At 41.4% G+C, this 27170-nt stretch overlaps 1 protein-coding gene across 3 annotated transcripts in view; it reads right to left on the bottom strand.

Moving 5' to 3' along the window:
• LOC122412166 (protein grainyhead) overlaps positions 1–22221 on the bottom strand; it is an 86622-nt gene extending 64401 nt beyond the window's left edge. For 2 of the 3 annotated variants that reach the window (XM_043421517.1, XM_043421519.1), the window contains exons 1-3: positions 22102–22221; positions 17601–17922; positions 9901–10664 (exon numbers count right to left, since the gene is read on the bottom strand). In XM_043421517.1, coding sequence (XP_043277452.1) covers positions 9901–10664; positions 17601–17663 — 827 coding nt within the window. In that variant the 5' untranslated portion in view covers positions 17664–17922; positions 22102–22221. Of the gene's footprint in view, positions 1–6675; positions 6695–9900; positions 10665–17600; positions 17923–22101 lie in introns of those variants that run through there. The other variant, XM_043421520.1, reaches the window with a different exon arrangement.
• Between the last annotated feature and the right edge of the window lie 4949 nt (positions 22222–27170).

The following is a 27170-nucleotide window of genomic DNA, read 5'->3' on the forward strand; positions in this document are numbered from 1 at the left end:
ATGTCATTACTTCTTATTCAATGATTCGATTAGAGACATCGCTCGATGAAAATCCCGACATCTATTTCATTTCCCACTTTTTAAAGTTTATTACTCTTCTCTTAAGTGCACGAGTGTTTCAGTCGGGAGTTTTTATGTTTTTCTTGAACATTTTTTAATTCATTGTTCCACGTAAAGTGTTCAAAGCTGAATAGAGTCTTACGGGGGACTCGTAGAAAGCGCCGCAGCTCTTAAATCATCTAAAGGTTCCAGAGACCATCTGACCGTGAAATAACCTTTTTAGGATCACTTTCCACCCCGACAGTTTGCTGCTGACAAGCCTTCGGCTCATTGCTTCTGACGATCCGTTTTTTGCGGTGCTCAACGTCCCCAACATTTCCAGAATCAATATTCACCAGTGTGGAACGTTGGATTATTCAAGGTTAGTCGCCAAATCCCGCATCATTTCTATTTTAGGGGGTACGATGAGTCACCAAGCTCTTTCTCCCTCGCTTTTACACTCCACACTGTCTCATGACATGATCCTGCCACTAAGTTTTTATACATTTATTTTTATTTTTATTTTTATTTTTTTTTTGCGAATATTTACAACAACGCTGCTCGCGAAAGCATGGAAGTTTATCGCTCGGACTTCTTCGCGAATTCGATAAGCGTATTTTTCTTTTTAGCTCTTATACACTCTTTTGCATCTTCCCCGGAGTGTCGAATATTCTTTTTTATTCTTTTCTACACTCTCTTGGTTTTTCAAAATATCTTGGAACATGAAGATCCGATTGCCCCTCGACATATACATATATATGAGTGATCAGAGAACTATCCTTACATTTACTATATGACTCTCGTCTCTTGGGTGATATAAACTCGCGTGTTAGTGTCTCACGATTAATTTATTGCTTCTGTAAGATATAAAATTCCAAATGGCGTTAACTTTTTATTTTTTTCCCATTTTCTTTTTTTTTTCTTATTCGTTTATCATGCCAATACGTATAATTTATAAACAATTCGTAATAACCTTCGGGCGTCTCCTTCGCTAATATTCTCTTACACGCGCACGCACACACACACACACACACACACGCGCGCGGACGCACGTAAGCAAATAGAGTCGGTATCGAACTATCGTGTCCAATTCGTACACGGTATGACAAAGTGCTTCTGCAACAAATTATATTTTTCCACTTCCCCCTTCTGCCTGCTCCCCCCGACCTCTTATCGCGCTTGACTAATCGCGGTGGACATTCGATTCAATATTCCCCTCGCTTAATGTATATTTATGTTTTTACCCGGAGATATGAAAACTTGCATGCGGATACGTTTATTAAATATCTATACGTATATCCATGATATATTAACATATAACATTATACGCGATTCTCCACGATACGGAGACCAAGATTTCACGCACGATTATGGACTTTTGCCATAATTATTCAATCTACCACGCTTCGAACTATATTTTCTATAAATCAATATTTTTATGTATTTCATTAGTGAAAATATATTTTTTTCCCCTTATTACCATTGCCATTGTTTTTGTACTCGACATTTTGTTACTATGTTTGGTGTTGTTGTTGTTGTTGTTATTATCAATAATAGTGATATTCATCACTATGTGAACTGTCAATTATATAAAGTTCGTATATCGATTAGAACGATTAGTCAACCGAATCGAAATCCTTTATCAGCGGAGTGAGGTATGAACTCGGTTCGCGAAGCGTATTTAGTGCGCCTGTATACCCGCGGCGAGTCATACCCGACGGTGTATACGATTCGGGCGCCAAAGGTGCGCGAAGTGCACACTGACGCCACGCTGCGAGTGAGCGCGCACGCACACACACACGCATGCACGATCTTTTGCAATAACGTCGTAAAACGACGCTCGAATACGTTTTTCGCATTAAAAGGTGTTATTACGTGCGTGAACACACGCGAGAAAGAGGGAGAAAGGCAAAAGATAGAAGCGGTAGCTTTCGCGATCGCAATAACGTCCCGCGCGCCACACTCAAGAAAGAATGATAAAAAAAGAGAAAGAGAGAAGCCAGACTCCTTATAGGAAAGGTAGGAGCTCGCGACGTGTACCAGTGTCGATCGAGTCTCCAGATAAACGCCGCGGCAGTCGACTATATAATTATACATATCCCTTAAGGTCGCGCGAATCGATACAAATTAATGCGCGCCATTATCCCCTGATGCTCGTTTTATCAATGAAAAAAAGGTTTTCCTTCGGTTGGAATATTTGTTGCAACCGCTGCAACGAGCGCGAACAGTAGCGACTAACCGGAAGACAATACAAAATATGGTGAAATTTTGTCAACTTTTTTCTTCACGGAGCTAACAATATTTTGGGGGGGAATTGTTTCAGAAATGAATAAACAAGAATAGTATGAAAAAAATCAGACATTTAATTGAACGATCGAATCGACTTTTTATTGTTGAAAAAGTAAAGAAGAGAATTGATGAATCAAGTGAAACGGCATTGCGCCATTTGAGTTATAAACACTTCTTTCCTCACCGCCTCGTTTACATTCTCCCTTTCTTCTCCCTTTCGCCCATCTTTCTTGCTTTATTTTTTTCATTTTTTTTTCTCGCTGCCTCCTTACCTTGTATTCATGTTCCAGCACGAGAGACGAGAGGAGTACATATACACATTCGCCACAAGTTTCTCGGTTAAAAGTCTCGGGTTCTCGATTGCGAGCCTTGTAATTTTCTTACATGCGCACGCGGTGAGAGAGGCTGCGGAGGGCGAAACGTAGAACGCAGCACGGGGAAAAAAGTGTGCGGCATTTGGCTCCGCGATCTCTTACCCCTACCACCTTTGATGCGTCATTTTTTTTCTCTCCCAACTTTTTTTATTTTCTTATTTTCCATTTGAGTCTGAGCGCCTCAGATACGAGCACGCCCCTCGGCCATTACGTGTACGCATCGATGATTTTTTTTTTCTTTTATCAGCTTCGGGACTGTGGTTTCTCATGTAAAGGAGAAAGATAGAGACAGGGAGAAGTCCTCAGAGGCCACTGCTTAATTCGATAAAAATTTACGAATCTTTGATTCCGCGACGTCACTGACGTCCAGCCGTTATTCGCACTTCTATTCATTTTTCATGCGGACATTCTCCGCGCGCGCGCGGGGGCTCATTTCATAAAACGGTTGAAAACTCTCGTCCGGTACTGCGATCGGTCTTCAGCTTGTAAAATTCTAAATACAAAAGTCCTTGACCATATCCTTTTCCTCTACGATACTAATATAGTCCCAAGATACGAATCGATTCGCGACGACTAATCCAGCGCGCTCCTCTCACTCCACGCGATCGGTAAACCTGCTCGCGATTTATTCGCTACCGAAATTCCCCATTGATATCTCGTGAACGATGAGGCGTTAAAAAAAAAAAAAAAAAAAAACAGCAACGCATTTTTCTTCAAAATTTCACGATCTATCCGCGCTTGAGTAGTGCGCAATGCGATGGAAAATGTCGATCGTGCGTGCAACAGCGAAGCATATATGCGTTAGCCACCGTTCACCAAAGACTTTTGAGAAAAAAAACTCAAATATATCGCGAATTATTTGGATCGATATCGTAGGCGTGTGTTCACCGTGATACCGTCGCATATACGCATGGGCTGAAAACCCCCGGTGATGCGCGAGTTCCATTTCGACACCGAGAAACAGTGTGTGTGGTGTTTGTTGGTCAATAAAATGAGAAGCTTCATGGTGAGAAATAAAAGAGGATGCTGGGGCTTCACTGCGGAAGAAGTGCCGAAGTGGGGAGCAGATTCTGAAAGAGACGAGGTTGAAAAAGACGTAGGAGAGAAGTCGGAGGGGGGACGAAGGAGATTGCGGAGAATGGAAAAAAAAAGAAAGAAACGAGAGACGAAAGTACAGTGTGGGAATTAAAAGGAGATGGCGGTTGTGTGAGAGGGAAAGGAGCGAGAGATAGAATGGAAATAACAAAAAAATAAAAATAACAACAACGGAGAAAAAGGAAAGAAGCAACACGAACGAACAGATAAAGAATGAGAGTGCCTTAGCGAGGGTCTCCGTGGGCATTTTCCACATGTAGGACCGATCGCGTTCGAGAGTTCTCGAGAGAAGCATCGCGCCGCGGCCATCTTGTCTTAATGCTGATTCCTCAACAGAGACGACCAACGGATCGCCCGAGAACCACCGCAAGAGAGCAAGAGCCCAATCCGTCCAGTCCGTGGACTATAATGTGTAGGTGTACACGCCGGTATCGTCTTTCCTTTCGAAAACTGCCAGCAGCTGCCTATACATATATATTATTATATATTTGTATGGATCATGGTCTTCACCTACGCGTGTTTTTGTCCTCGAGCTCTCGAGTTTCCTCGCAAAAGAAGAGCAAGCCTCGAGGTATCATGCACGCTCAAGATTTTCTCTTCTTCGCCCCAAGATTTTCGATTCCAAGCAATTCTAACATTTCTCTGACTGAAACTTGAAACTCAACTTCAAATAAAAAAGCATTCTTTGGTGCAGCGGCTGAAGGCTTGAAAAGAAAAAATACATGTATTTCCGTTGCTCGACTTTAGAGGTCACGCGCATTCGAATGACATAAAAAGTCGAAAAAATTGGGATCGAATGAACCGAGTGAGAAAGAGTGACGAATTTCATGACTCAATTCCAGGCCTGCTTTTTATCTCATGCGGCTAATACAACCGTGGATGCTTTTTCGGCCTTTAAATCTCGAAAAAATCGTGTTAATTATTTCCTACGATAAATATAACCTCAAATAAGCAGTTTTCATCGTCTTTGGGAATTCCCGATTATCTTGCTCCTGAATCCGAATGTTTATATCAACAGTCTTCGCACATAGTCTGCTCACATGCATATACATAATCCACGCGTTCTCGACGCGGCGACTTAAAATTCTCGTGTAAATAACTCGAGGTTCAACACGCGTGCACATAGAGGGCGCTTCGCTCTCGCGTATTACGCATTTTTTTTCTTCTCTTTTAAACATGTCTTTGATAAGTACTTCGCGAACGTAATGTACACAAGTGGCCTGTGCGTCTGTGTATCCTTATATATATATGTATCTATTTTACGATTCAACGGTACGACGGGATGCTAATATCGTTTCGCTCGCTACGCTAGCTTAAGTTCAGCTAATCGCAATACATTGCATTCTCACATGTATCCTATCAACCATTTTTTCTTATGGAACGAATATTTTTTACTGATTTTTAAATCCTAGAATAATTAACGATTGTTCAACTCAATTGAAGCTCTAAATAAGTTATGTATTCATGATTATTATTGCTGAGACATCATTTTAACTGTACAGATCGAAGTATCAGATTTCACAATTCAACTTTTTTAAAGCTTCGCTATACATTATTTCGTGTAAATCTATTTTCCTTTTCATCTGATAAACGTTCGGTCTGGCGCATTCTATGCGTGCTGTCTATCGGGTCGTGCATTCAAATAAGCTACTTATTTCACCTCGAAAGACACGCCAGAGAGATTTACGATTCACGCGTGTCGATCAAAACTACATAAATCCTCCTTGCGCCTCTTTCTTTTCTACGTCCTTCTCTTCCTTCGTCTCTCGTTATTTTTTTTTGTCACCTGACGTTTTGGTTAACGCCTCGAAAATAGGGGTTCATAAAAAAAATCATGTAATTAATGTTTTCAAAATTTATCTATTTCTGAAAAGTTCACGAGCTTTTTCTCTCTTATATAATGAAAAAAATGTGATTTATCACTATAAAGATTGAGAAGATAAATTCTAGACACAAAATTTCGATAAATTTTATTCCGCCTCAAATGTGTAATTAAAGAGAAAAAATCTCCTGATCGAATCCCATCGAATTGGGCCGTCTCTGACCGCACTTGTAGTCCCTATACTCTCCTTCGACGTTGATTCTTCACGTTCTCCGTTCTTCAGATCCGTTGAGAAAGCCTCTGAATTAAGACTGTGTGATATAAATATGACTATGTATGCACATATTTTTTCTCCCCTCGTTAGCTGTCTCTTTTCCGAGGGCTATTACAGAGCACATAAATTAAAAAAAAAAAAAAAAAAACCACTGAATTTCGACCTTCCACTGTTTTGAAGCGCAACCTTTTTATTATCTACGGTTCTTATTTAGCTTCCCCTTTCGATTTTCTTATTTTGTGCTTTCACAAGCATATTATTCATAACAAGTAATTAAATGAATGTACCGGAGTCTAATTGTCGAGCGTTTTTCGCTTATTATTGCCCCATAAAGTCAACAGTACGAATAGAAAAGTTTCTTGAACATTTTTTTCTATTTTATCTCATGATTTATTAATTAAAGTCACGTGATTCCGTAATTCTCAATAGCCGACAGTTCACGTAAGCAAAATGAAAGCAATAAATCGATCATTAGTTTTATGATTATTATTCCCCGAGAATGCACGGGCACGCGTTGATTATTATTGAAGGCAATGGCAAATAATCTCATGCGTGCACAAGTATCACAAACATTCAATGAAACAAGTAACCTCATCGTTCCACTCGTTGAAACAAAATGGGAAAATACTGTCGACGCAAAAAAGAATGAGAAATAACCAAATAATAAGTTTTGGATTGATAATAATAATGGAATAATTCTAAGATAATAAAACTCCAATTACAGCTCACGAGGACTTTCAACGATGATTCGAAAAGCGATTTTTCAATGATTTTTCACGCACCCCTCTTCGATGAGCCTTGTCTTCTTTTCTATCAAGATCGAATGCCAATGGCTTTAAGACTTTTTTGTATTTTAGATTTTCTGTACGATCGAAGTTGTAAGACGCTAATTGATCCATAGATCAGCCTGATGAATTGATAACTGTTCCTATTTCCCGAGGGGGGCAAGTGGACTTATACACGCCTTTATATAGCTGTATATACGTTTATATAAAACACGAGAGATTGCCCGGTTTTCTGCGAACTCTGCCAGCGGGCTCTTCCAGACTGCAAGAGAAAGAGCGAGAAAGATGGACCGTTAAAGTCTGGAGCATCTCGTCTCCCCTCGATACCGTTAGTAACGAGGGCGAGGTGTACGCGAGTCTGCGCTTCATCCACCTTCTGTTTGTTCTCGTTGCTCCGAGACTGATCTTCTGATTTCACGTCCTGCTCCCGCCACCCATTCCCATCCACGATTCCGTTGGACACGAGTATTGTTACTGCAGAAAATCCAACGATTCACTAGAACTTAATCGTTTTCTATAAATACTTTGGTCCACGTGGCTGATCATTGATCCATCTTTTTTTTGCAATGGTTATTTAACTTCAATTGTTTTACGTCAGAATAAAGTGAAGGAAGCCTCAAATGAATACTGATTGATTTCTTATTTTTTGATGAAAAATAAACCACTTTTTAGTGACGAAAAAATGGCAAAGTTGATGTCGAGAAGCAAAAGTGTACTACTTATATATTTAACGAATGTTCGTACCGCGAATGTAAGCTCGATTGCATTTTTCGGTATTTGGTATTTTTATTTCATTACCGTAAGTATGCCCTTCGATAGTCTAGAGCACGACGCATGTGCAGCGAATCAGCCTTTGCGCAAAGAATAAATCTTCATTCATGTGAGTCGCTGCCATTGAGCCTGACATTTCACTCATTCGTTTAGCTCTTGGGAACGACCTTAGACCGAGCACACCCTTGACTTATTCAGCGTGGGCGCTTTCCCCGGGTATTACAAGCACGTTTACACTCTTCAGTTGAATGTAGGAGCATGACGTATAGATAGACATATATAATGTTCGAGATGTCATTATTTCACCGCGTGCGGAATCTTCTTGAATAAACTGTCTGATTCATTCTCCAATAAACACGTTGGACGCTATAATTAAATCTGCAAATACGAGACTGGGAAACTCATTGACGGATATTTTGGTCATCTGGGAGACGAAGTTTGGCTCATTCGAGTCCATAATAAAGCTTTTGAGAGAAGAAGCAAAGTTTGTGAAAAGTGGCAACGCTAATTGAGCCTTCCGCTTTCGTCAACAGACATTCGCAAGAACAGGTTTTCGACGGAATTCTCGATAATTAGGAACTAATGGCTCTCGCAGTTTTGGCGGAGCCATCCGAACCTTCGGTTAGAACCATCCGATGAAGGTCGCCCGGAAAATTTCATTTGTACCTGTAGAATAATCTTAAAAAGTTTCAGGAAGCTATGAGAAGCTCGCAAGTGCCTTACGATCCGCTTACGGATATCGTAGATGGAACGCATGTGGATATCGGAAATATAACATTGATGTCACAGGCACCGTAAGTGAAGCAGGATTTGTTCTGGAACTTGTCATTTTATTCTTTGTTAACACTGCTATGGAAGAGCTACGAGGACTGATCATATATAAAATACTCAGCCTGAAGAAATATCAATAAACGATCAAACCATTCCACATGTTTAGACTTTTTTTCGTCCCTTATTTATTATTGACTAAAAAGTAATTTCTTATTTTTTGTATAAATCCTTCATAACGAATGATTGGAAAATGGAAGGACTAATGATACATTATGATAAATATGAAACGTACACACCAAAAACATTGGTCCAGAAAACGATGTAGCATTCACAGTTTCTGATTACAGAGATTATCACATCGATGGTTTTCGTTGTTGCTGGGACATTAATTTTTGAGGGAAAAAACCCATTGACAAAGTGGAGTTTTGATCGGACCTATCACTATCCCTTAATTGTTCTTAACCTGACGGACATCTTTTAATCCTATGCATGGTATAACGGATGTTAAGGAAGCTCGGTCGCGTAGGGCCGGGTTCTGTGGGTGCATGAACGGGGCACCCCGTTTTTTTTTAAATGCGCATATTTGCATTACCAGAATGCATTATAAAACGATTATTAATCATTTAAAACAAAAATAATCAGTCACACATCAATAAAAAAAGATCAGAAAAAAAGGTACAGTTTGACGTTACGATCCTGCTCACAAAAAAGTGGCAACATCGAAATATATAGAAAATAATTCAACAGCTAAAAATGACTTGATTTCATACAGAAATACTCAACGATCTATTATGATTTTTTTTCGGTCTCATTACCTGTGATATATAACATTATCTATTATTGTTGGAAAATAAGTATATAAATTGTGTTAATCGTTAAAACTTGTCGTTTTTATACAATTAATTCGTTTTTTTAACCTCTATGTACGCGTATACACACGCCCGGACGTGCGTGTATTTTTTTACAAATTCCAGGTTAGACAGTCGATACTTCAAATATCGCGCATGCGCTTCAGCGCTGTGCTGAACATTTGATTTCTGCGACGTTGCGGAATCGTCTCACCGTCACGAAACGTCTCAGAACATCGAGTTTGTAGACATTTTAACAGTCAATATCTTTTTAGTTAGGCCGATAACTCCAAACTTTTTTGATATATTCTGAATCCTTACGATTTGGAGAACAATACTCTATTTTTTTGTTTATTTCTGTTGCGTAAGTGCATATATATCCCTTAGAACACGCGTTTTGAGAGTGACTCTTCCATAAAGACCCGTGTTAAAAATCCTAACTTTCACTATTTTTTTCGTTCTTAAACGGTCGATGACCCCATCTGAAATTTCGCACATGTCATTATTGATAATCTAACTATGAGATATTAAAAAATTATTTTTTTCTGTTGCGCAGACATTCGCGACCGAGCCTCCTTTTAAGTGTTTGTTACAATTCTTACTTCACAAATTTACCGCTCACTCTTGCCGAACTTCGGGAGCACTGAAGTGATCTCACAATTTAACGGTGAAATCCTCAAATAAGACACCGGGAGCTTCAACCAAGTATTCGAAAAAATGTTCTGCGATATTTTTCAGAATAAGAAAAATGAAAGGTCTCCGTGACATTTCGAATATTTGGTAGTGGTATATATAGTAAAAGCAGGTAAGTTAATAAAAAGTGAGTACTCACCCGGCACGTAGGGAGGCAGCGGTCAGGCTGAGCTGTTCTGCAGTGACGGCACTGGCATCAGGATCGACGGGCACTAATTCCGAAAGGACAATAATAGGACCCGTGGCGTTGCTTGCTACTGGATTACCGGCTGTCGTGACAACGCCACGTGGCAGCTCATCCTCGTGTTGCAGATGAAGTTGTTGATAATGATGAAGATGAAGAACCGAGGCGTTCGTCCGGCCGGAGACGCAATTGCCCGCAAGTAATTCAGATCTGGATGAGGAATTTTGTGGCGGTGGTGGTGAAGGTGATGGCGGGGGTGGAGGATACTCTACAACTTGAACTCGATCAGCCTCGCTCTCGTAAATGATTTCCTTGTCGTGGGTATACATGACGGTCTTTTGGCCATCGTTGTATATGAGATCAATCATCTTGTGTCCTGCGACGGCCAGGTTGGGGTTCCCGTTCGCCGATTCCGGTGAGACTCGACCGTTTTGTTCCTCCTGAACTCTCTGTTCATCCTGATCAGATTGTTGGATGTGCTGTTGCTGCTGATGATGGTGATGACTGTTTTGATGATTATTGTGATGATGGTGATGATGATGATGATGACGATGGTGATGGTGGTGGTGGTACTTGTGATGGAGACTCGGTGCCGCCCCGGGTTCGTGAAGGTCAAGCACGTTTACCGGCTGCATTGTTGCCAGCAACACTTGCTCGTTGTCGTTTTGATTCTGATTGCTCAGTGACGAAGACGCGGGTGAGATCGGATCCTCCTGCACCTACGAAACAACGAGTGCGTTCTTTTTGTAAAAACAGCATTGAAGAAATCATTCGTCGGGATTTTCATTCTAAGGATTCTTTCTTATTTCTTATTGTTCTTTGACGTATTTTCTTAGTATGTGATATAAAAGAATGATTCAAAAAGTATTTCTCTCGTCTCGACCGATGTTGAGATTCAACAACTCGCGTTGATGATCCGCGCCGCTGATTCATTGGGCAATTAACATTTTTTTTCGAAAGAAGTTTTATAGGAGTAAACTGCTTGCGCATCACACGTCGACGTAACTTTATTGTTCGTGGGCCTAGAGTGAAAGAGGTGTAAATTTTTCTGGAAAATTCCACCAGCAAAATTAATACGGATCCTCGTATTGATCCTCCGTGTCTTTGGGAGAATTAATACAAGACTCGTATTACGAGTATATCTTCGCTCGTGCCGGTTGATCAACCGTTATAAACCGTATTATCGATGGCCGTTGCGCTTGCATTAATTGATGCATATATAATTAATAAAATATGAGAATAAAATAAAAATTTCAATTCTTTTCCGCCTTTCGATGTTCATTTCGTCGATGCTTGCCTCTTTGCGAATAGTCCGAGGAATCTCAATCATCGAGTGCATTAATTACGCATCGCTAGCCCCCTAAACACCTGATGGCTTTAACTTAGCGTAGACACACGTATGAGACTCGATCTCGGAAGATGCATTGAAAATATACATCGTGCTCAAGCGCTTTATCGTTGATTAATCAACGAAAAGCCAAGAAGAAGAAGGAGAGAGGGAAACATGTATATGGCAGGAAAGAAAAAAAACCAACGATTTGCGAGGTATAATCGAGCGTATAACAGCGAGTGCCCGATAGTTGTACATACGTGTGAGGCGTTTAGCTTTTGCCGGGAAAAGACCCTGAGGGCCTATAATTATGCGTCGCATGGTAATTATGCTGTTAGGAACCGCGCATTAATCGCGAGCCCGCTTGCTCTTATATTGTGCCGAGTGTGTGCAATATCGCGAAGATTCCCTGATCAACCTGTTAAACGCGGGGTCGTGACGACAAAAATTTTTTACCATTCAGTCTCCTTTCTGTTCTTTAATCCTTCGAAATCATGTTAAAGTTATTCAAGTTACATTGAGAATGACTCACTGACCCATGAGCGATCCAAGCAGATTTCTATATAGATGTACATGTGCTGTTTATCTGATTTTGCTTGTGTTGAAATTCGACACTCGTGAGGATTCGGGAATAAGCATTTACCCAATTAGCTTCGTTTTCGAAATTTTTCGGATTTTGGATTTTATAACTGAACGTTTTTGAAATTCGAACTGCGAAAGCGCAGCATCTTGGATGCCATCCTTTTCCCATGTTTTCGCATATCCATTATTTTCGCATATTTAGTAGATTTACAGATTCCACACAGACGAAAATCTTAATGGTCGCTACAAAGCTCAGAAAAATTGTATCATAATGAACAATCGACCAGGAGGTTAATAGAGCTGCTAAAGCTTTGTTCTCCGCACGCTATAGGATGCTGTGAAACCCTCACAGTGAGGTTGTACGCGTAAGAGACACTGTGTCGGGCACTTCTTCGTAATAATTAATCGACAGTTTTGAGGAACACTTCGAGCAATTCCTCCAATAGGTAAAGATCAAACGCATCGATAAGAGTCTTAAGCACCTTACTTCATTTGACTTTCTAGCTGCCAGGCAAGGAGGGAAATCTTCATGGTGAGTGTGTGTGTGTGTGTGTGTGTGTGTGTGTGTGTGTGTGTGTGTGTGTGTGTGTGTGTGTGTGTGTATGCCAAAGAAATCGTAGCTTGTCGCCACAGTGACGTATATATAGCCCATAAAAAAAATTACTCACAGATATACACATTTTTGTGTATCATGTAATATTTTTTTTTTTTAATTCTACTCTCTGAGGTTACGTGCAATGATGCCGGAGGTTCGAGATATAAATGACTTTTGCAACATGGTCGTAAATTCGAGCGATGCGTGAACTTTGGAATTGATGCCTCGCGGAATATTGCTTTCTATCTTCATCTCCTTGCTGTTTATTTATTTATCTATGGATACGCCTTATTGACTATTGATCGAAAAATTGACTAGAAATTTAAGGCCAGCTTCCTCTTTTGAAATTCGTTTATTTCACAAATAAACTCAAACTGTCTTTTCATTTTGTAATTACTTGTATTCGATTATTAATATCAGTGTGAATTTCATTTGAATTATTATTATTATTATTATTACTATTATTAGTATCAGTGCAGGCTTATCGATGAGCTACTGAATGCTGGTCGACCTTATCGGGATAACGGAATGCTAGACTTATAATATATGTTGACGGTGAAAAAAAAACGATCTGCTGCAAACTCACCTACGCCTACGCATCATATAAACGCATTTAATCGTTGAATTGATCAAGGCAAAGGGACCATTACGATAAATATCGTGTATTCCCGTTTAAATAATTGCAGCATTTAAATGTATTTATCTATTTGAGAATACGTCGCAAAATAATCGTGAGATAGATCGTCGCTTGCATATTTAAGACTTTTCTTTTAAATTCCAACATGTGGTAAGATATTAATTTTGAGATTGAAACGATAATGAGCACATGCCACAAGGACGTTACTTTTATGATTTTTTGTCATTGCTATTGCAGCCTTGATAGCTTGAGCCGAAAAAGATGGCGCATAAGAATGATATGAAAAATATTTAATTTGATATTTTCTATTCACCGTTCAATTTGATCGCTTCCAAGGAATTTTAAAAAATTATCAAAAAATCGATCTTCTATCGCGGCCTCGCTCAAAGCTCACAACGATTGTACGGAAAACTTGACACTCAAGCGATTATCGCTGCGGGAAAAAAATCTTCATTAGCATTGAGTTTATTGCTGAGCTCTGAATTAATTATTCACACAGATACTCATACACGTGCTCATGTGTGTTCAAATAAAATTACAGGAAAAATGTGAGCGTACGTATGAGAAATGTCATCTATAATTTCAAGATTTCTCATTGAACATTTTTCAAAAACAATTTGTACAATGGGCTCAAGATTTTCGATCCTTCTTGTTATTATAATACTCATTTCATTCAAAGATTCAATTTGAATTTTTGTCAGTCGTGAAAATCCGAAATTTTTTAAAAACACGAATGAATGGCGCGCGTTCATTTCGTAATTAGAAATTTAATTGCTAATTTAATTGATTAACAAAAAACGCCGAAAAGCTCGAGGGTGAATTTAGTTGAAAAATATTGTAAGTTTGTGTGAAGAGATATTTGTTCTGTCAATTGATCGGAATATTCGAGGTGTGTTACGATATGCGTATCATAGTAAAACGCTGTTCGCTTACGTTCAACTTCTTGAGTGAGAGGCACGATAGTTGGGTTATATTCTCGATCATTACTCAAGATAAGGCGTTAAGCAAAAATCTGATTCATCTAATATGAGCTTCGTGAGGAGCTCGCACCGGAGTAACACGACGATAATAATAAATATTGATGACAGTTTCGTAATTGCGAGCCTTGTGATATTCTGTTGCGAAGCATCGAAGATCCTGCAAGTCCTTTTTATTACCAACGCGTGCGCTTCTATTTTCGACTGTTGCTTTCAAAAGTTGAGTAAAAATTTTTTTTCTAATAAAATAAGGAAATTTACACAATTGGATAAAATGAATAGTTTTTGGTTATCCATTAAAAAGTTGAGTGGATTGATTGAAATTTCAGGAGTTCGGAAAAGATTCATCGATGAATAACTTAAAAGCCTTTTTTTAAAAACTAACAAACTCAATAAAAAGGCTATAACCAGTAATAAATTACGATAAAAAAAAATCCTTCTCACTTCTAGGTAAAACTGAAATATTCCACCGAAAAATGAAAACTATGCTGGGTACTGCAAACAGGGTGCAAAATCTATTTACCGAAAAAGTTATTAAGCGAAATTGGAGACATTGATATAAACGTTATACAAAATTTGCATTGTAGATATTTAAAAAAAACGGGATACCTAAGGAAATATTGAACGTTTCAGAAGTTTGGGAAGCTCTGTTTATTTTTTACTTCCAAAAACTAAGAAATGTACTGGAATTCTTTTCAATTTTCAAAAAAAAAAAAAAAAAAAAAATCCGAGGGAAAACGGGGTACTCCTCAAAAACTCATGAATTTTTTTTTACTATGATTTTAATTCAATGCATCTTGGGTGTATTTTACACCCGTAACCGAGTGCTTCCGATTTACCGCTGTAAGCGTTGAAAGCGATCTCAGCGCTTACAGCACTCTAACGTACGTCGAACGCACCCTCTGTCATTCAATGTTTATGCCAATATTTATTTTGTAAAAATTTGTATTCTTTATCCACTGAATCATGGATTCAGTGCCAAAATTGTGCAGAGTGGGCACATATATCTGTGATTACTGTCGTAGACAGTAATTTGCGAGGCAGTAATCGCAGATTTACAAATACTTTTTGTATATCTGTGCAAGAACGTTTTCACTTTAAAAGTGATGTAAAAAAAAGAGAATTTGAAAAAAACTAATTGTTCGAAAAAAAAATGAAAATCCAAAAAAAAACAAGATATTTTTCTGTCCTCCGGGCCGAAAGTGGCAACTTTCGGCCCGCTGCGCGGGCCGAAGTTGCCGCATTCCGCCTACGTCGGACAGAAAAATCGTATACACACCTCGGGCAGGAAAAAGTAAAGCCTCAGACCACATGTTTGTCAGCCTCGGCTTCGCCTCGGCCGACAATTACATGTGATCTGAGACTTTCCTTATTTTCGGGCGGGATTGAAATTCCGAATTGTGAGAAATCAGAAGGCTCTAAATTCCGAAAATCTAGCTGGGACTCGAAATATATAGATATATCGCACTAGCGAGATTTTCGGACTTTTGTGCCTTCTGATTTCTCACATTTCCGAATTTCAACCCGGCCCCCTTATTTTCCTGCCCTAGGTGTGTAATATACTATTGGAAAAAATATGTTTTATGTTCTTTTCGGACTAGAATAAAAATTAAAAAAAAAGACAAAAACAATTTCTCTCATTTTTCGGATATCTCGATTTGCCCCGGTCTCCCCTATATCTTTCGCCTGCTACAAAATTTTTGCAGTGTTTTTTTTTTTAATTCTCGTCATCATTTGATGTCGGTTATGTTTTGTGTTATTGCTGAAAATTGTAAAGAATAATTTACAGACGAAAAACCGATTGGAACATGAACCATGCTATCTTTTTGATTGTAAAATAATGGTGAGATATGGATTACGGATTTTTCCTGGTCCATCAAAACTAAAGCATCGTTTTTTTTTATTGTCACAATATCGATGCGCATTCCAAATCGGTGCACCCATCATTGAAGAATTTGGCAATTTTTACCAGAATTTTCCAACATTTTTTCAAAAAATGTCTCCCCGTAAAAAACGATTAATCAGAAAAAACGTATTTCCAATTTTTATGAACTTGAAAGATCCCGTCGGCTTTCCTTTAATTACTCGTTCCACCGGGACTTCGGAAAGTCACTGAAGAGAGACTCGTTTTACGATCCGTCGGGTGTCATCACAGAACGGAAATCTCGATCAAAGCGATTATCTCATTCATTATTTTTTACTCAGAAATGCGAATATTTTTATCTGCTTCCGCTTAATTTTTTAGTCATTTTATCTTTTCGTAAACGTATTAAATTCTGTAAGAATTTAATGAGGCTTTCATTAACTTCTGTAATTGAAAACGTCACGGGGAAAATAGTCGCGATGTCGCTTCTGCGCTTTTTACTTCTAATACACCTGGACACGTTATTCCACTCTTTATGCATCCCCCATTATTTGTGTACAACATAAATATATGAACGGGCCTACAGATTTTTTTTCGTTCACCGAGTAATGATAAATGTTCACAATGAAAAAAAAATGACGAGACAACGGTCAGCAGTCGTTGAGCAGACGGTCAGTTTATACGGCAAGAAATCTCTCGTAATAACAGTTAATTGTTCATTCTCGAAGAGCAGATAGTTGCCCTGCGGCCGTGAGAGTTCCATAGGTCTTGGCACGTTGCACTTTGTGATCGCAAAACTGTCTTGGATATTTTATATTTGCCGATTTACCCAAGTCTCGCGTGAATCGTCCGTTCAGATATTTTTCAATAATTTGCTCAACCAGGAAAAAAAAACATATTCAAAATTGGCGTAATATTAGATAGATCAATATCTAAAATTTTGTACACGTGTGAATGATTTGACCTTGCCATACTAGAGATTGTGGTAAACTAAAAAAATCAATTCTCACTTTTAATCACTTATACGATAGATTAATTTGAAAATTATTCGTTATTCAATGAAATGCACTGCAACGATTTGTTTCTCGGGAGATTACGAAACCACGATAATAAACGTTGTCACGTTGTACAATGACATATGATTCGTTAAGAGTCATTGAAAATGATTGATAAACCCATGATGCGAGGATTGGTCAAGTCTGATTATGTTGCCGCACAATTTTATTGCTAATTATTTATACTACGAACATCGTTTAGAGTTGTAATTCATGCATGTTTATGTATTTGTTCATCCTCAAAAAATGTTATCCAAATTTTTTCCTATGCCGATAGATCGCTGGATTTTATTATCATTTTTTGATAAACCTTATTGAAAAAAAAAAAAAAAACATAATGCAATTTTCAATATTTTATGACGACGAATAACCGCAATGATAGTAAATAAACAAATGAATAAAGGCATACTTAAAAAATATATAAGAATAATAACGTAAATATATATAAATGTATTCATCCGATGAAATCGTGAGAATCAAGGAGGATGAATTGCTTTTAACGAATTGCAATCTTGTTGGCTCGATTGATGGATGAACCGAGAGGGCAGAGGGGAAATGATGGGGGAAAGGTAAAGAAAAAAACAGGAAAAAAAGCAAATGAGATGTTGGACTGACCGGTGAGAGAGCCTCCTGCATGTGCATTGCAGCGTTGTCAGCTTCGTCCGTGCAAGTCGACATTTTTCCGACGTTCTCGTCACAAGTCTTCTTTATTTGGTCCTTCTTGGAAATGTCCCAATATCATGTAACGTTCTGATTACTCGTCTTGCTTTCTTTCGTTTCAGACAATTCTTTTGATTTATTCTTCAATTTTCTGCATTAAAAGTTCGCTTTCTTTTTACTAGCAAAAAATTTACTGCTCGTGTACACCACGTGATTAGGTATGAGCGTGGATGAGGGACGATTTATCACAGAGAGCTCGAAGTATGGCACGTCGTATCTGTAAATTGAGGAAAAAATATTCTTATAGATTATAGTGAGGGAACAAAATTCTTTTTTCGCACGCTTTTTTGAAATTGCAATCAGAATTGCAAATCTGATATTAACGGTATTTATAATTAAAATAATGATATTATTCGAATGTATGAACTTGGTACTAACACTTTGTTTCATAAGAGTATAGATAAACAACACGAAACAACCAAAAGTTTATCATTATTTATATAAACTTTGCATAAATTAATTATTTCTCGGTTACAGGCAAAAGAAAGACCTCTATAAGACTTTATAATCAATGTCGCGAAGCTGCCTTTTAGTAGTTTTCATTCGTTACAACGGAGCTTTTATGAATGTTGAAGAAAAAATAAAGTGGTAGGACACTTGATTCGATCCTCAGTGAAATTTGTAGCTGCCAAGAAGTGGCTCGACCTGTTTTACAGCAAAAAATAATCTGAATTCTAACTTGAAGGGACGATCTAGTGGGACAATTGAATTGTATTCAATGACCATGACCTGGAGTATGGGATAATCGAGAAATCATAAATCAGATGATGACGGGAGCAAAAGCAAAGGAAAATGAAAGTGCTGAGACGTCGAGAGCAGCTCAACGACCGGATAAAGATGGATACGAGTCGATGATGATCAGATCTAGTAAATCCTGTCTCGGGTGAAGAGGAAACGAGGCTTTTGGATGGTGAAGGTCGCGGCACAGTGTTTGGTAATAACCAGTCTGTATTGCGGGAGGAGCAACAGAGGTGAAGACGGGGGGAGGCCAGGGTTAAAAATTCCGGAACCAGAGTCCATGGGAGCCCGTATAACAGGCTGTTATGGGAGTGAGAGAGTGATTCCGGAATGGCGGTGGTGTAACTGGAATTGAGGAGTCCAGAATACCAGTTGCTGAGTTGGCTGTGGCCAAGGCGCCACAACAGAAGAGCAACACGGCATATTGCCAGGAACGAACAGACAGGTGTAATAATAGACGTGTAACGAGGAAGCCGGGAGTGATCGAGAGTGGAGTCTGCTCCGGCTTGGCTCGTGAGTCCGGCTGGTCCTGACCAGGTATTATACCATCTCTCCCTTTCCCATTCTTTCTATACATCCTTCTCTTTCCTCCTCCACAAGCTTCTCCTCCACTTCTTTCTCATTCACCGACTCTCCGTCTCGCTCTCTCATTGTACTGGTTGGACATTCATCCATCTTGAGGGTACTTTGACTCTGGCTTGTCTGGGGGATCGGTGAACGGGACGAAGATCCGCGGAACCAGCAGCAGCCGCAGGAAAAGAGAACGAGTCCGGAGAACCTGAAACCGAGACTGGGAAATCAGCTTCCGAGGCAGCATGGCCTGGAATCAAGAATCCGAGCTTCAAGGAAGACTCGGGTGATGATGGACCTGTAGGTGACTGAGAAAAATGCTGGATAGTGTTGATGATTACTTTGCGAGGACAATGTGCGAGCCGGACGGTCAAAAACCGTCAATGTGGTTTCCATCGCCTTGAACTGACAGGGACACTTGTCATGTAATGGCGTTGATGATTAGCCGGTTGATGGAAAGGGGGGATGCAACAGACCCTGGACCGAATCTGATCAACCTCTGCGTGCATTGGAGATATTCAAGAATGCAAGTTCGTGAGCAAACTCTGAGGTTGCAGGAGTATTAGGTACGTCGCACGAGGAGAGCGAATCCGCCCACAAGCGGAAGCGTGAGGAGACGAGAGAAGGTTAAAGGCGAGCGTAAGTTCGTGTTGGTCCGTATAAGAAAGGAAGAACAGGGTGTGTTTTGTTGGTGGTTGTAAGACGTTGACAAGGTGAGTCGGCTGAACGGGCAACTACCGGACGAGTCTGCCGGGGAGTCCCAAGACTTCTCCTCGTGTCTGGTCTGGGTCTGTGTACACACGCGGAGAGCCGGAGGAGGACATAGCTGAGAAGCAGGTTCGGCCGGTCTAACCTGATTCTCAAAGGAACCCACAGCATCAGATTGGACCCACCTCCGTTTGTATTTCAAGTACCCGGTTGATCCGAGTGGTGCCCCGAGAGAGTCGGCTTTAGCTTGGCTGAACGCCCTCGCTGGTTGCTGGGCTTCGGAGCTCTCGTGTGCTCGACGAGAATGAGTTCAAGTTCCGCGGATGTCCGTGTAACATTACAAAACGGTTGTTTTGGGCGATTGATCTGCGGGTAAGTGAGGTTCATCCGATCCGAGGCTTCAACCAGAACCTTCAAAAATCAACTCTCGATGACGTCCAAGCTGATCGCAACGTCTTGATCTATAACCTATCAAATAAGAACAAGGGCAGAGGAACTCTGGGAACTCACGCCACGTCCCAAGGTCAGACAAAACAACGTGGAGATATCTGATTAAGAAAACGAGAAGGGTGCTAATACATTTTGGTCGTAGGAGCAAGCAACGACGAGGACAAGAAACTACGACACGTGGAGAGCATCGAATGAAGAGAGTATGTGAACTTGACACGCGGCATATCCAATCGTAGGGATATGATTCTCTAGAAACGAGTGTGGCGCTCTGTGAGTGTATGTGAATGTTCTCTTGTGAACGAGAGAAAAGAACATTTGTGAGAGTGAGAGTGAGAGTGAGGAGTGAGTATAGTGCATCGCGAAGAGTCTGAAGCTGATACAAACAAAAAGATCGAAGGAGGCTGCGAGAAATACGTATTTCATTGGACATATAAGTATACAGAGTCGTCGAGAAACACAGAGGCGAGAGATATGGCTGAGGAGAAGGTGAGGTCAGAAGAGGGCTCACTATCAGCGGAAGCCAATTAGCGCCGCGTTTCGTTTGTATGTACCAGCAAGAAAGTAACGACCACACGAAATCGGTTAGAAGTGAGACCTGAACTAGTACGCAGAGAGGAAGAGAGAAAGAGAGAGAGAGAGAGAGAGAGAGAGAGAGTCAGAACGCTGAGGTGGACGGCGAAAAAGGACAAGGTGGAGACTATTAGTGATGAGGAGCGGGTGAAGAGATCAATCTCGATAGGAAAAATATCCGTCTCCACACATCTCTCAGTACCGTAGAATCTAAGTGGTATTCGTGAATGAGTGGTTAATCCATCATCGTGCACTCCGGAGAGACGTAAGAACGATGAATATTCATTGGGACCGCAAGTTCAAACATTTTCCATCGCTGACGAATTTTTTTTGCGACAGCCTGAAGTCTCGATCCGTAGCCTTCATGACGAAACGCGCGGTGAAAGTGCCAAGTCAAAATGTTTTCCAAGTTGAGGACACGCACGCTCTGAAACTGAGTCTCAAAAGTAGAGACCTTGAGGTCTCGATTGATGCCGGCACTAACGTACTGCCGAAGAGAGAGAGAGAGAGAGAGAGAGAGCACTGATCTTCGTGGCAAGTTAAAGAAGAATCGAACTGTCGTTCAGAAATATCAGGATTACTGAAATTTAATCTCGCAAAGGATTCTGCCTCTAAATATATTTCTCGAACCAGAATTACAATCTGCAAATTTATTCTCGAGGTTAGTGAAAGTCTACGTGTGTGAGATAAGTCCTGCGGTCAAGTTGGGAAGATTGAAGGCACCCTATTGCGATTTCGAGAGATTCTCAACGATGTTAAACGGTCGACAGGGATGGGAATAAGGACCAGGAGAAAAATATTCATACACACGCACACATGCGCACAGACGACCCGCGCGCACAAGCGTGCATGTATATAACACATGTATACACGCATGCACACATCAACGGACAGGATCTCAAAAAGGAGGAACGTCCTCGCAACGAGGCTTCAAGAGACACGGCCCGTCTACCTGCCGCCACCTGCCGCGAGCTCGTAGTCTCCAGCAGGTATCCCGGAATATACTATAGAATGAAAGAAGGAGAAAACTAACTCACTACGTTACAGGTCGAGCAGCGTATGCGTGTGAAATTGGAAAAAAAATACACATACAATATGCTTATATTGTATTGATCGTTGAAAACAATTCCGTAACATAAAGCATCAGAAAGCGACCAAATTTAGTCTGACCTCATCGCATTATGATGAACAGATTAGGGAATGAGAATTCGTTCCAAATGGTATGTTCATCAATTGTTTGTCGACGCAGAAAACAAAAAGAACGATACAAAAGTATGTAAAATAATTAACTGAATTGGCCTTATCTTTGATAACTACATTTGAAATAAACTAGAAAAGAAATAAAAAATATCACACTTACTTTGCGTGGTTGCATTAGGAGATTGGTGTTTCGAGATAATAGATATTTCATCACATTTATGAAAAATGGAAAGGATGTTGGATGAATATTATGTTCGAATTGAGCCCGGCGGGAAATACGGGAGAGTGGTGCGATATTGACAGGTTACAATCGCGATCGATATCGTCGAAGATGGTCGTTCTGGTTGGACGACACGCGTGGCAATTGCGAGTGAGCGCAAATGTTTTGGCAGTTGGTGTAACTTTACGGTTGCGATGGAAGAGGAAAGGGAGGGATGACTACAAACTACCCAGGGACCCTGAGTGTCCTTCCGAATCACATTTCCGCGGCTGGTGCCACCATCGGCCACCTCCGAGGCCTCCGCACTTATATCACTATTCCGAATACGTCCCACGCGGTAATTCACCACAATTAAGATCCTGTATGAAGGAATCTACGTTCCAGCTTTCAGGGAGTGATCATCGATGCCAGGAAATCGATTAAGGGCGCGTAAGTACTTTGAGTTGAGATAAAAACGCTGAATCAGAGGTCGTTAGATTCTCTTGTCATTCGTTGGACCGACGACTTCATCGATGCCGCGTAGACTACCGCTGAACTTGTCTTGGACTGAACTTATTTTTCTGGCAGGTTGAGGGAATGTGGCGAGGACTCCGGGCGATGTCGATAGACTGCAGAACAACTGGCCAGATACGGAATGCACTGCGTAGTCCGATCGCGAATGTATGGGCCCCAAATAAAACCAGCGTCTGTAATAAGGAGTTTCTGGATCTCGGGGAAGAAATTGAAGCTCCGAAAAACACTGTTTCTTATTTCACGGGGCGCGTCCGCACAAGATCCAACGAAAATGCGAAGCGTCGAACCCGGATTCGCGAAAGGTTCGATGGGGTTTGCGTCCGAACCCAAACTAAGCCACGTTTCTAGTGAAATAATGTAGTAAAGATCGGAATAACACAGGACTGCCAAATATTCTTGATACGAGGCCTCACTATTTTGTTTACAATGAAAAAATGACACTTTTTTCCGCTTTATTTTGATGTACCCCACCGGTTGTTTTTCCCTGTGTACTTGTTCCGCCGGTACACTTATGCGGTTCCCGGTTGGCGACCGGTTTTTCGCGAACGCTCTGTTTTCGCCGGAGCCCGCGCGCGCGCGCACTCTCACACACATACACGAACACACACATGCACACCTTGACCGGGTAACACTAGCGATGCTTCTTGTGCGCGGACCGAGTTAGCGAGCAGGCCGTTAAGCGTCCAAAAGTAGCTCAGCACTTCTATTGTTTATCTTTCGTCGTAGTTAATGTTCATCCACGGCTTTTAGTCCGAATTTACGGGGCACTGTTCACCCAAAAGTTTTCATGCGCTTTAAGGAGCGCGAGCAAGGGGACAAACGAAATCCTCTCGTCTCACGGACCACGAAGTTCTCTTCTCCTCGAGATAGAGGCAACATGGCCGCCTCCCAGCATCCAGCAGCAATCCGCCTCCCCCTTTCTCTCTTACTCCATCTCTTGCTCTTTCTCGCTCTCTCTCTCGGTTTTTTCTCTTTCTCCTCCACTCCGCCTCCTGCTCGGCCTTCGAAAGATCTTCTCCTTCTTCCTCTCTAAGAGCTTACCTGTCTCCTCGTTTATTCTCGATCTCTCTTCTTCCTTAGGAGTTTGTCGATGTTGGGGTCCTGCTTTAGCGCTATCTCGTGCTTCGCCGAGGTACAGCACTGCTTCGCTTCGCTGAGATCTCTCCTTCTCACCAACGCCGGGTACCTGATCTCCGTCTCACCTACAGCCTCCCTCGCGCCAGTCTCTTCTCCTTCTCACTGCCCCACTCAGATCTTCCTCCATCCTTCTCTACCACGCTCTCCCTTTCGCTTGGCTTACCCGTCATCTCTCTTACGCCCCCTTAAACCGCTCGTTTTCTTTCCCGCTTTCTCTTACTCTCCCACCACTCTTTTGTCCTTCTTCCTCCACACTGATCTCTGGCCAGAGTCTATCATGCCTCACAGTCCCACTCACGGTGTTCGATCACTACTCCCTCTTCACCTCCCTCAATTGTACATTCCTTCGTCTCACTCTTCTGCCACCAATCTTCCGTCCTGGACTCGCTTGTGGATAATTCCATCCGTCCATCCTTCTACGGCTTCTATCACTTTAGCGAACACTTCAACGTATTTTCCTTCCTACTCGCACCTGCGAACTCTTGGCTCAGGCCACGCGGATGTCATTTGATCTTGCTCTTTGTTCGTCGCACTCTCATCCACTACGCATCCTCTTGCTCGCTCTATCAACACAGTTGCCGTCTCATTTTGACCAACCACATATCGACACCGGCTATATTTTGCCTGCGAACACAGTCGTCTTTGTCCAACACAAGCGAATTTCCATCGCGCCATTCTTATCTTTGCTTTTCTATCTTTCTCTGTATAGCACACCCCCTCTGGTTCACTGGTCCGGCATGCGCGTCGGTCGAAGCCTGCGCAGACCGATGCTTCTTCGTTGAGAACCTCTGGATAAGCCTCTTCTTAGGCTGCGTTGATACGGCGAAGAAGCCGAAGATGAGGAGGAAGAAGAAGAAGAAGAAGAAGAAGAAGAAGAAGAAGAAGAAGGAGCTTCTTATACGCGCCAGTGCGACGACCAACGAAGCGCAGGTATAGCGGAGCAAAGAGGATGGAAAAGACGAAGGTGTACACAGGTATAGCCACAAGATTGGTAGAAATGAGAGCGTTCATTGGAAAACTGAGAGAAGAGACAGAAGCGATAAAGATAAAGAAGAATCGTTCGGCCGAGTGGGTTCGAGAAGGAGAAACCAACATCCGAGGCGAATGAGTGGATGTGAGAGCGAGATGGCTCAGTAGACACGGAAAAAGAACGGAGAATATTGAGTCCGGTGAGAGGGACCGATACAAACGTAGCTTCGAGAGTCCTGGACCCTGGCCACCCGGCATTATCGTTCCGTCATTGTGTATCCTTCTTTCTCCCGAAGCGGCCACGAGGTCTTCTTCATTTCTACCTGTTGTTGCTTCTGACTAAAGTCTCTTTTCTCTCAAGCGAAGAGTCTTTCGAGCGCGAAAGAGAGGGCAACCGAGCTAAGATAGACGGGAAACGTGGCGTCGGACCATCAAGACTCTGTGTGCTAGGTGAGCTGGAAGTTGGAGAAAGGGAATGATCTTGGAGAGGCTCGTGAAAGAGATGATGACGACGGAGAAGAAGATGATGACGGAGAAGGAGAGGGAGATGATGATGAAGAAGAAGACCAAGAGGAAGACTGAGGGCGACTGCCTTACTCGGACAGTGCGTGAAGCCACAGCTCGTGGAGATTAAAAAGAAGACGGGGAAAGAAGCACCGATGGAATCAAAAAAAGACGAAAAGAAAGGGGGAAAGGTGGAGTGGTAGCGGGAGTGAGATTGGACGAGAGCTGCAGGAGAATGAGAGTGAGAGGGAAAGAAGGAAGGGACTCGTGAAAAATGGGTATCCGTGTGTGTGCGTGTGAGAGAGGGAGAGAGAAAGAGAAAAAGAGAGCGGATAGCCTCGAGTTATGCCGCCCTAATGCGGACCCTCCTCAGAAAAGCATCCAAACGATATAACCCGACCACGCATGGTCTCAGCTTCTTTGGTACATGTCTCCACTGTACGTGGACCCTCTTACATCGAAACCCAACTGACGTAGAGCCTACATATGAAAACGCGGACATGAAGAGCGTGGAAAATTTTTAATTGGAAGGAAGGTGATAGCAACTGCCAAGTCTCCGTTCTGATTCTCGTTCCTTCAGATCTGATGAGTCCGATTCCAGTCGGTCGTAATTAAAGACAGTCAAAAAAATTTGAATTCCTATGGAATTAAACTAATTTTATATCCGCGTCCCCCAAAGATATTTCACGATAACCCCTCGCCACAAGAGACCATAAACTGTAGCAACTGAGCCAAAAGAAAATATTCTTTTCATGAACATGGCTCTGGTACTTTTCTCCCTCCTCATTCATGAAGATATCCAGTTACATCTCGATTGATGACCGCTGCAAATGAGTTTTCAAGGTCAAGGCATGGCGCGGTTTTGTCGCCTGCTTCTGTGGTTACACTCTCGGGGAAAATCGACGAGATGATCGTGGATCTCTCAAGGTTTCACTATTGCTTTTTTGAGTCTTGCGAGATGAGCTGTGTTAGGGTTCCACTATATGGGACTTTGGCCAACGCGAGGTCAGTACGAAAGAGATGATGGCGGTGATCTGAACGCGAAAGTAATTTATGTTTCGCGAACATTAATTTTTGAGACGAATATCCGATGCCGAGAAAAAGAGAGAGTCATATATGAGCTAATCAAGATGGATGGTGGCGTATGGAAAAGAGAGATCATTCACGCTGTTTTCTCGTCTAAAATGAGTGTTCCAAATGGTAGATACGCGGTATGCGAAATGTGTGTATATGTGACGCAACAAAAACCTAACGATTATCGACCATTCCCGTATCAATAAGTGTTTCGGCCTTAACGTCGTTCATACCGTAACTTCCATACCGTAATATAACCTTTGCAATTTATACCATCGCTTCGTACTTCGTGTCCATAATCCAGCAGACTTTTAATTTTTTTCTCCACATCCACGAGGACTGTCTCTCGCTGCGTCGTTACGGGCGCTGCCTAACTTCACTTTTTTCCTTCCTCTACGTCATCTAACGTCGATTTATTTCCTTCTGCATATTAAGTGGACCTCGATGCGTGGGTGAATCGAGTCCGCAGCAAGTGTTCAATTTATAAGCTATTTATGAGTGGATTTATATATTCTTGTGTTTCACCAATTTTTTTTTTCTCACTGACTATTCCTGGAGAAAGTTCGCGTTTGTTGAGTAACCCACACAGTCCGGCTGTCATCATCGTCCATTAGATTAGCGTTCCGCTCAATGATTGCGTCGCCTTATCGAAATCATTATAAAATACACTCCAATGAAACTTGTCTACGTACAGCCAATATCTTTTTTCTCTTTCAATTTTTCATTTATCATTAATTATTTAATCTCCGGACTCGAGTCGACCGATACGCTCGTTGAGTTTTTGAGACGTTACATTTTATGCTCTAATGTCC

This window comes from Venturia canescens, chromosome 6 (genome assembly GCF_019457755.1).
Source record: "Venturia canescens isolate UGA chromosome 6, ASM1945775v1, whole genome shotgun sequence".
Lineage (NCBI taxonomy): Eukaryota > Metazoa > Arthropoda > Insecta > Hymenoptera > Ichneumonidae > Venturia > Venturia canescens.